This window comes from Hydra vulgaris, chromosome 01 (genome assembly GCF_038396675.1).
Source record: "Hydra vulgaris chromosome 01, alternate assembly HydraT2T_AEP".
Lineage (NCBI taxonomy): Eukaryota > Metazoa > Cnidaria > Hydrozoa > Anthoathecata > Hydridae > Hydra > Hydra vulgaris.
The window spans coordinates 52,341,552-52,352,169 of record NC_088920.1 but is presented as its reverse complement, the minus strand read 5'-3'; the positions used below and the strand labels follow the sequence as shown (position 1 = coordinate 52,352,169).

At 30.6% G+C, this 10,618-nt stretch overlaps 2 protein-coding genes across 4 annotated transcripts in view; both read right to left on the bottom strand.

The window, feature by feature from the left end:
• Nucleotides 1-621: 621 nt before the first annotated feature.
• LOC100202681 (transmembrane and coiled-coil domain-containing protein 3) overlaps nucleotides 622-10,618 on the bottom strand; it is a 57,959-nt gene continuing 47,962 nt past the window's right edge. For 2 of the 3 annotated variants that reach the window (XM_065788560.1, XM_065788562.1), the window contains 4 exons: nucleotides 1,704-1,764; nucleotides 1,426-1,505; nucleotides 1,205-1,351; nucleotides 703-1,036 (listed from right to left, as the gene is read on the bottom strand). In XM_065788560.1, coding sequence (XP_065644632.1) covers nucleotides 896-1,036; nucleotides 1,205-1,351; nucleotides 1,426-1,505; nucleotides 1,704-1,764 — 429 coding nt within the window. In that variant the 3' untranslated portion in view covers nucleotides 703-895. The other variant, XM_065788561.1, reaches the window with a different exon arrangement.
• On the bottom strand, nucleotides 9,232-10,579 carry LOC136075051 (uncharacterized). Its single transcript, XM_065787283.1, has 3 exons — nucleotides 10,506-10,579; nucleotides 9,969-10,244; nucleotides 9,232-9,775 (listed from the first exon to the last, which is right to left on the bottom strand). Exons 1-3 carry the CDS (start codon nucleotides 10,577-10,579, stop codon nucleotides 9,466-9,468), a joined length of 660 nt encoding a protein of 219 aa, XP_065643355.1. The 3' UTR covers nucleotides 9,232-9,465.

Below are 10,618 nucleotides of genomic sequence, written 5' to 3'. Positions count from 1 at the left end.
ATAAATCCTAAATAACATGGTCAGGTTGTAACCCTGGTTACATATGATAGGTTGTGTATTAGTTAAGACAGCTCCAAAATGATTGAAAGTGCCTTTTTTCAAAAAGAAATCTTTCTGTACAAGAAACTTGTACCAATAAAAATTTCGCTTTGCTATACTGCCCCAGTACGCTACTCAGTGTTTTAAATGAATCAAGTGCGTTCATCAAAAATTATCACAGATTTCTAATGTGCGTTTTGACCTCTCTACAATATCGTTATAATACGCGCTATAGATGTTTAGATATACCCTGAGATACTCACGTTGAACTGCTTTTCAAAGTAAAATAAATATTAGTATTTAATCAAATCGAAGTAGTTGTAATGTTACTACTATTGTATGGTAACTGTTTTGTTTTACAAAATATTGAAGAAAAACAAACTATTACGAATCTATTTTAGGAGAGCATTGTAAACTTTTTTTTGAAAAAAACGGAAAGTGCATTTGGAACACTTGCTATACGATGTTATCTTTTTATGTCGTATTTAATTTTTAAATGTTGCTTTTACCGCTTTTATTACCAAAACATATTTCTTTTTTTTATTTATATCTTTTTATTTTTATCAATAACACCTTTCACTGTTATAAAATATTTAAAAAATAATGAAACTCCAGAGAATCACCTCGTTTACTCCGGCGGTGTTATTGACCCTGCAAATGTTATATACACCATAACAAATTTTATCTGATAAAAATATATATATACATTGAAACATTTATATTATAAACCAACTATAATAAATATAAAAACATAAATACTAATCAACATATAAAAGCATTCAATGTTTAATAATTCAAACCTATACGAAATTTTCATCAAGTAATTAAAACAGATCTTTAGTACACACTTGCTTCATCACGACAAAATCTTTTGTTGAATATTTCTTAAATTCAGATTCCATGGCGATACTTTAGTGACGTTCCAATAAACAAATCGCCACATAAAAGGCGAAATAAATAAACTTAGCGTCGTAATGGACAAAATGATTAAATAAACCTAAAAAAAAATAACAATAAATTTTATAAATATACATTTTATTTTCACTCTCTAATATTTATATATGACATTACCAATAAATTCGAATAGTTCGAATAAATTCGAAAAACATAACAATAAATTTTATAAATATACGTTTTATTTTCACTCTCAAAAAATTATAACTACCTCACGACCAATCAATCCAAACCTCTTAGCTCGACTTCCAAGCACAAATGAAAACTCACTCAATTGCGCAAGCCCAGCAGCAACTAACCATTTAGATTTGTTACCTTTAGGCAAAATGTAGTGCAAGATTCCAGCACATACAAAAAACTGAAAAATTCATTCAACGCATAAGTTGACAAACAATTTTCAACAATAAAACCAAACAATATATCAATCAATACCTTTGTAGCCATAACAAAAAATGTAATAGACACAAACAATATTAATTCTGACAGCAAAAATGTCGGAAATATGTGAAATCCTAGAAAAACAAACAATAAAAAAAATGACACAAAATTATACTTTGTTAATGGAATACAACTCCCATAAATTAATATTAAACAATAAAACAGTTACATAACCAGAAGACACCGCAATGGAAGCAACAAGTCTCAACCATTGCAAAAAATAAGTAACCAAATAAAAAAAAATTACCAAGCAAAAGGAAAAAATAACTCACCGATAGAGGCAAAAAAAAGCACAGAGAAAAAAATCTTTAGTGGTTCAAGTATATTAGTCACCTAGAAAATCAAACAAATAAATCAAATAATATGCATAAACATTAAAAAAAATTTAAATAATAAAACGATAATTTATTAGATTTTACTTAAGATTCTAGCATATAAATTCGCCGAATGATCACTTAATCATTCGCTGAATGATCACATACAGCCATAGAGTGTAATCTAACAATGTTGTTTCTGACATGTTTCCATCCCTTTTAAAACAGCATTTGAAACTTGTAAATCGTGTCTACAATAAATCTTTTATTCATGCTATAGTTTAAGATTAGTATCAGCTGCTTTAGCTGGATAAACAGAGCTACTTTTCAACTTGGAAAATTGCAATAAATTTTGTTTTCAGTTTTCGAAATTGAATTGAATTCTTAGCAAAAATAAAAATGCAATATTATGCCTTTAATAAAATAATAACGTAGTGTCAAGCCTTTGTGCCTAAAGAATACACTAAGATTAAGGAAAATAGTTTCTGAACTAAGCCACTTATGCTTTACCTCGTAATTTTAATTTATCAAAATAATAAAATATTAATTAGATTACAGAATTAGACACACTGATTACGCGAGTGCAATATACTGAAACTAATGCTACCAGGGGTTTCAATATATACATTAACTAACTGCATAGCGATAACATGCAAAGAGTCCCACTACAATGACTAAGGGTTTGAGTTGGGGCAGTAATCTTTTTTTTCATTAATCTCTCTTATCTCTTCTTTCTGAAAAATAGCCGGGGCCGGGTTTGTGACCAAGGTTGCATAAACATTTTCACATCCTAAAGTATATTTTTTTAATTCAAAATTCTTGTTATATTTTGTATATATATATGCATATATAAACATCATCACATAAAAATCGTCAAGATGATGATGATCATCGTCAAGATGATGATGATCATCATCAGGCTTTAACCTCCCTCTTTTATGCTGTTTCTCTAATATAAACAATCTAGAGCATTTTTTTTCCTAACTGAAGCTCATTTATACAAAATGAAAGGCACTTTCTTCAAATTTTCTTACTTCTACCACTACCATTTTCTACTGATGCTGCTACCTCTATACATGTTGATACCTGAATTACTTTAACTTTTTTAACAAACGTTATTTGATAAAACGCTTTTTCTAATCTGTCTAAGATTATGCCTCGTTTTCTTGTTTTGCTAGAGTCACACCACACATCCATCTCATCATCTTCTCTTTCGACAAATACTACACTATATAAATACTAAAATTTATATAACCATGAATGGATATTGTATGCCAGGATATTAAAGGATATAATACTTTCGCAACTGAATCCATGTTCCCCTAATATTTTTATTAGAATTTTTAAAGAAATTAAATACTTCTTCTTAATTAATTGATAGCAATCTGTTAAAGGAAGGTTTTTAAGAAATAAAAAGTTTCTTAATAAGGAAACAAAATCATAAAAGTCCAATAAATATAAAAAATATATTTTCAAAAATAACAATTTGTATCTATCATATAATCTTATATAAAACTAAAAAACATTCCCTGAGTTTTCCTTGATTTTAAAGATTTTCAAAAAAAGTTCCCTGAATTTTCCAGGTATTCCCTGATTTTTTAGAATCTAAAAACTTTTCCCTGAGTGCCATGAACCCTGTAAACATAATTCATTTTTTTCATCTTTTTTACAAGAACATCTCTCTTAAAAACAAATGTCCTTTTATTATTGAAAAAAGCTAATGTAAAATAGTCCTGTCCGATGTTAAGTTCTGTTATTCTCAGTTTATAAATCTTGTATCTTATCTCAGATATTAGGTTCTAGAGACTTTTAGTTAGTCTTTAATAAATCATTAACTAAATTAAGTCTAACATTTAATCTTTAATTCATGGGTCTGATCTTTTTTTTTCTTCTCCTTAAAATAAAGCAGAGTTATTTGCAAAGAAATATTACTCTAATTTGACTCTTGAATATAATGGCCTCTTCCTGAAAATTATACAACTTACCATTGTTAAACACGGAAATCACTCTGGCTTCCAATGCTTAAGCTAATTCTCAATTAAACACTTCAACGTGCTCCAGAATAGATTTCCATTATAATCATAAAAAAGGGTTCTCCAGAACTCTCTTCAATTTTTGCTAAACTTTTAAAAAGGGCTAAACAAGTGGTTCCAATTTTTCAAAGCTCTAAAAAACACTTTGACCTCTCCAACTATCCTACGATTAGTCTTCACTCAGTTATTAACTTCTTTATTTCAAGTAACTTTAATGGACCACAAGGTTCTATCTTTACTTCTGTATTGTTTCTTATCTACAATAACGATCTTCATGAAATCTAAAGGGACTCTATTTGTTGACAACTCAACTTTATACCTTTGTCTTGACAAAAAAACTTTACTTTTTAATTGCTTAGAACAAGCAGCTGATTTTAAATCTGATCTCTCTTCTGTAACAACTTAAGGCTTGCAGTGGCTTATGGTTTTAAATTCTGGGCTTAAAATTAACATTTTTTGTTAGACAACAAAACTCATTTACTGCAAAAAAAATATTGCAATATTTTAGGCATTTCTATACTGACGAATAACAGCCCTCTTACTCTCAGACAAAGTTTAAATGCACATTGTAAATGTAACTAAACCTACTTACTGCTCTGAAATTTGACCGCCAGGTTGAAATGTGTGTCAATTGAAAAATTCTGACACACATTTCTGACCTGATTTAGTCTCTACTAATATATAGCAGTTAGAAAGAACTTAGTTAAAAATCGAAATCCCGTGCTAAGTATGAAAAAACCCCAAAATTAACTCATTTGATTTGGACGGTGGAGGGGGGGGGGGGCTTGTTTACATGGTCACCAGTTCTTAACTCCAAAAGTTTTTGAATGAAATTTGAAATCTTTTAGTGAGTTTTGATGATATTTATGATAGCATATACAAAAAATTATATATATCCTATTCCCCTCACAAGTTTAATATTATTGGGTTATTTTTATAATACTCATTTGAGACCAGTATTTTGAATATTAAAAAATCTTGGATCTGCCCTTTTAAAATTTATAACAAAAAGACTACAACACATATTATTATTTTATTCTTCACTAGCTTTGCTTCAGTCAAAATACAATCCCACGACGAACGAATGCAACCTAGGTCATCTAGAAGTTGTTGAATGAGGATGACTTCTTCTTCAATGGTGATTGACTCCGACTGGAGACATCAACTAACACCATCAATATTTTGCAGTGTCTTATATCAAATGGTCAGGAGAACTACTGATTCAAATGATTTAAAATATTTTCCCAATGATTTCGCTTGATTTAGCATGTCCGCAGTTAGGTCAACTTGATTAACAGTTCTATCCAAAGCAGCAATGATTTCTCGTGGTTTTTTCACTAAAGGTTTTACAGCTGCAATGTGGGCTGACCATGTAGTATTTGAGAGCTTGTGAAGTGATAAAGCAGTTTCTTCAAGAAGAATTTTCCATCTTGCTGGGCTGCAACTAAAGAACACATAAAGGGCTTGGATATTGCCAAAAAAATGTTTTGATCTCACTGCAAGACTCAGCAGCATGAACTCCAGCTAAATTTAAACTATGCGCACCGCAAAGAATGTATAAAGCGAACAGATATTTTTCCAGTATATGAGCTTGGGCTCTATTATAGATTCCAGCCATATTAGAACAATTGTCGTATCCTTGGCCTTTCAATTTTTGTAAATCGAGATTCACTTTCGCTAAAACATTGTAAATTAAATAAGCAATATCTGCACCTTTCTTTTTCTCCATATCTTCAACGCAGAGAAATTGTTCTTTAACTTCCCAAATCATCTTACCCGAGTTGAATCGCACAAATCGAAGAATAAACGTGATTTGTTTGGTGTGAGATACATCTGGGGTCCCATCGGTAATTATCATAAAAAATACGGCATCTTTTACTTTTTTCACAACTGCTTCTTAAACTAATGTAGTGCATTCACTGATGAATTCGTTTTGTGATTGCCAGGAGAGATAGTGAGCTTGCATTCTGGTTCCCTTATTTTGATGACGAGCAACTGTTTTAAGATGATTCTTTAATGTTTCGTTGTGACAAGAAATAAGTTCAAGACAACTTAAAAAGTTCCCTTTCTCGTTCTTCTCCATCGACAAATATTGCCCTAAAACAATAATTTATACATTAGTTAAATGTATTTCATAGAAGTTCTGTAATAATAAAGAACTTATTCTTAATTATTTAGAGTTCTGACCTAGAATATTTACCTCAAAATGATAAGTTTTGAGATGCTAAAAATAAAATTGCATCTAAAATACAACGAAGTATTTCAAGCCATCTGGCTACTTCCTTTTCTAGTGCCTTTTGGAACTCTGAGTCAATTCCATGCTGATTGACAAGAGTTGAGTGCTAAGTCTTCCAATTGAGATAATGACTTTGATAAACTGGGTTGCTTTGATGACTTTTGATATGATCACTCAATTTTCTCCAGCCATTTCTTATTCCTTCATTCCAGCAAAGAAGAAGAGATTGATCCCCATTGGATCCGGAATTTTCACATCCAAAAACAGAACAAGGAAACAAAGAAGAGAGTTAGACGATGGGCTCCATATCAAATAATCTCTTTGAACTTTTTCTCCATTAGGCAATGCAATGAAAAGAACTTCTTTTGGGATGGCCCTGTTATTAGAAGCATCTCGTGAGAAATCATCAGGTAAAGTTGACAGACCTTTTTGATTATTTCTTCTTTTTCTTTTTGCTCAAGAATCGATGGCCAGAGTGCTGGGTCATTTTCAACGGCTGAATTTAAAAAAATGAATTAAAATTTGGTAAATATTTAATTAATTATTTAACTATTTTGAATTATTGTTAGTGTAAAAACCTTCATTTTCTTCGGGTTTCAATTCATCATTAAAACTGTCGTCTGTTTCATTTTCCACTGAACCAAGAGAATGTAGATCAACGATATCCTCAACGTATTCATCATTATCATAATACAATAATTCTATTGTTTGTTCTGATTTATTTAATTCGGCCGACTTGAAAAATGATTAATTATTATTCGTAAACTGCTTCGAAAATATTATGTATGTATATACATATAAATATATATATATATATATATATATATATATATATATATATATATATATATATATATATATATATATATATATATATATATATATATATATATATATATATATATATAGACTTATATATTTCTACTAACTCACCTTCAAATCAGTATTTTGATTAGTAGCTTTGTAAAACCCACGTAATTCTTGGAGCGTTTGTTTATTTTTTTCACATTCTTTTGCCCTTTTGGAAGCCCATGCCTTATTTTGGGCACCAGAAAATTTTTTACGATTCATTATTAACAGTTACTGTAAATAACCGTACGCATCAATAAAATAATAGCATAGTCAACTACGCAAGCTCATCAAAAAATTATAAACTCAATCTCAAAAAGCTAATGTCCTAAGTCAATATTTCAATAGTTAAATATAAATCTTACACATGAATTACCATAAATAAGTTGATCATAAAGAGTTGAAAAATATTTACTATTACTTTCTAAATTCTGAATAGAATTATTTCCAAATTGTATTCACAGTTTGTTATTGCTAATTATCAACGTTTACGTTTTTTTTACTTTAGTCTGATGAATGCGAAAATCTCAAGAGATATTTTTAATTTGATAGCGTATAGAGTACGAAATCAATGATGAGTTCGTATTTTAAAATTTTTTTGAGGAATTAAAAATAATGATATAACGCAAGTAATATATACATTTCAATTATGGCATTTTAAGATTAAAAAAACTATTTTTATTTTACTTCGGCATCTGGCGCCCCATCGACATCTGATGCCCGGGATAAACTGTCCCTTTGGCATCCCCCCCCCTCTCGACAGCCCTGTGCAAGACTATATATATATATATATCATCATATATATATATATCATCATATATATATATATATATATATCATATATATATCATATATATATATATCATCATATATATATATATATCATCATATATATATATATCATCATATATATATATATATATATATATATATATATATATATATATATACTATATATATATATATATATGTATTAGGGTGTCCCAAAAAAAAAAAAAAAAAACTGATTCCCATTCTATGTGACCTAAATAAGTACTAAAAAAAATTTGACGGTTTTATTTTGACAGGAAGTGCTAGATGTAAAATCTGAGTTTTACTGTTTTAATGTTAAGCTAGCTTTGCTCGGAAGGTAGCTTTGCTCGGAAATCAACTCAGGTAGCTCTGTGGTCTCTACAATTTGTACATTTGATGGTTTACAACGCTGAAATTCATTTGGCTCTTCAAACTCAATCAGAGCTAACAGCATTCTTAGCTTTGTTTCAGAAGGAACTTCTTTATCCCCAAAGGACAAAACACAGAGTTGCGGAGTTAAGTACCACGTATGGCGTCCCATGCTGAGAAGTAAAGCATTTCCAATATTCTTACTAACTTTTCTCAATGCATAGGCTGTCTGGATAGCTTTCAAATCATTGTAGGGAGCCAGAAATCTTAAAAAACTTTTTAAAAACCATGGAACATAGCAAATTGCAATGAACAAACTTGCATCCTTCAACTGCAGCACTTCTTTTTCTGTCAAGATATTACTGATATCTTTAGTCATATAAAGAGTCAGGATGTAGATCGCATTTGCTAAAAACCTTGCCTCATGGCAGGCGCCAGGTTGATGGAACTTAAAATCTTGTACTTCCACTCCAAGGAAGATAGAGGCAAGCTTACAAACTATACCATAATCATTCCTTGAAAACACTATATCAGTAGTTGCATTAGTCAAAAATGTCTTAGCTTCCTCTGCAACAGTGGGAAGAACAGAGCCAATCTTCAGATCATCTCTTTGCCAGTCCAATTTACATAAATTTTTCACTTCATTCACTTTCTCACAGATTTCAGGCCACTTGTTCTTTAGCTTGACATAAAGAGCTCTTCTTGGATCTTTAGTTTTCTCACCAGTAAGGGCAGCCATATAGTGAGATACATGTACTTCATATATGTGTCTCCTATACATTATCCACAAAATTGGTAATTTCAAAATATCTGTAAGAATTTGGACTGCTCCATTTACTCCGCCTGTATTGCTTGCAGTTGTATCACAGCATATACTAATGATCTGCTCTGTACATCCGTAATATTCTAAAAGATTGTGCACTTGTTCTGCTTGGTCAACTCCCTTTGAAGAGGGACATTGAACAACACCTAAAGATGGTCTTCCATGGTATCGTCATCCGGGGAACTCACTGAGACTGCAAGTCGCTCAATTTTTTGGATAATGTTAAGCCCAGTGGTAATTTGTTCCAACAGTTTGGTATCAAAATGAAGAATAAGCCGTCGGCCTTTAAGATGATTAGATATTGAAATCCACTCCGAGTCTCCTTCAAGTTCTACATATTTGAACTTTTTTCTATGAAGTGTGCTTCTTGAAAGCGGTATATCATTAATTTCTATACCTCCAGCTTTAAATACTTCACTTAAAATTGCCAGATGAGTTCGTACACCAACATTGAACCTTGTTGCTGGAACAGCAGTACATTCAATGAGCTTTTCAACATTCACTGCTAGATTTATCGTATCTCCAGAATTGTACCTAGGTATCATTTTATAATATTTTTCTACCTATTTATAATTATATACTTTTCAATAAAACAGCTTTAGCTTGTGAAAATTACAACTATGTTATTAAAATAATACTATACCCGCGTTTCCGACCGTTACCCAGGAAATCATCTTCCTCGCTGATTTCACAGTCCTCGTTTGACTTTTCTTCCTCAGTGCTGAATTGAATCTCTTCTGTCATGGAGTCGTGTGACAACAAAACATCATTGATATCTTTTAAGTTTTTCTGTCTCTCTAATTCTTTCTCTCTCAACTTATCTAGTTTGTTCTTTCTCCTGTTTGCATCCAGTACTCTTCTACTGTAGTCTTCATCGACTTTTGTTTCCATATATCCTTTCCTATGTAACTTCTGGTCTTCATAAAAACTAAGAAATATTTAAATCTATTAAGCCATTTATAAATAAATTAATAATTGTTCTAGTTTTTCTTGGAAGATGACCAAACCATGTAAAGAGTTAAACGTAAATATTTTAAAGGAAATAATATGCTATTACTTAAGTTACTTTTAATTGGAAAAAAAATCTCACTACTAAAAAAAGTGTTATTTAATGAACTTACTTTATATCTTCCAGCTTGGCATCATCTGTTCTCAATCTATCAGCAAGAATATCTTTTTTAAAATTCTTAGTCGAGATGTCAAAAAGCTGATAGGATTCTGTGAGAAAATCTTTCTCTAAATTTGATTGCTTATCAAGACTGCTGTTCCAGTTTAGAGAAGACAATTTAATCAATTTCTTGTATTTTAAATTAAGTTTAATGATTTTAGTCTTTATATTGTACCCACAAATCACAAATTTCTTGCCAAACCCAGCATTATCCCAAATTTTTTTAATCCTAGATTAAAAAAATTTGGGATAATGCTGTCTTATCTAATTTGGGATAATGCTGTCCAATCCTAGATCTGTACAAACACCATTTTCACAAACAAGATCCTTGGATTTCGATTTCAATTTGCAACCAACATTAGTAGAAGTGGGTTTGTATTTAACTTGTGACTCGCGAAGGATAAATTGATAGTATCTAAGAATATCACCATTAGATGGAAGCTGTCTCTGAGGTAACTCCCTCAGTGGGTACTTCAATAGGTAAATATACCTCAACCTTTCTGTATTTTTCCGTTTTATCTTATTCTGTCCTATCATCTTCTTTTTTTTAGCTGTTCTACCCATTTTTATATGAATTTCAAAATAATCAGTTTTTTAACTAAA

What these genes read in the sequence shown, in the direction of transcription:
- LOC136075051 (XM_065787283.1), bottom strand. Translation starts at nt 10,579, where the DNA reads ATGGGTAGAACAGCTAAAAAAAAGAAGATGATAGGACAGAATAAGATA. An exon ending in AAAAATACAGAAAGGTTGAG is followed by an intron (nt 10,245 to 10,505) that starts GTATATTTACCT and finishes TTTTTAATCTAG; the next exon opens with GATTAAAAAAATTTGGGATA. An exon ending in GCCAAGCTGGAAGATATAAA is followed by an intron (nt 9,776 to 9,968) that starts GTAAGTTCATTA and finishes AATATTTCTTAG; the next exon opens with TTTTTATGAAGACCAGAAGT.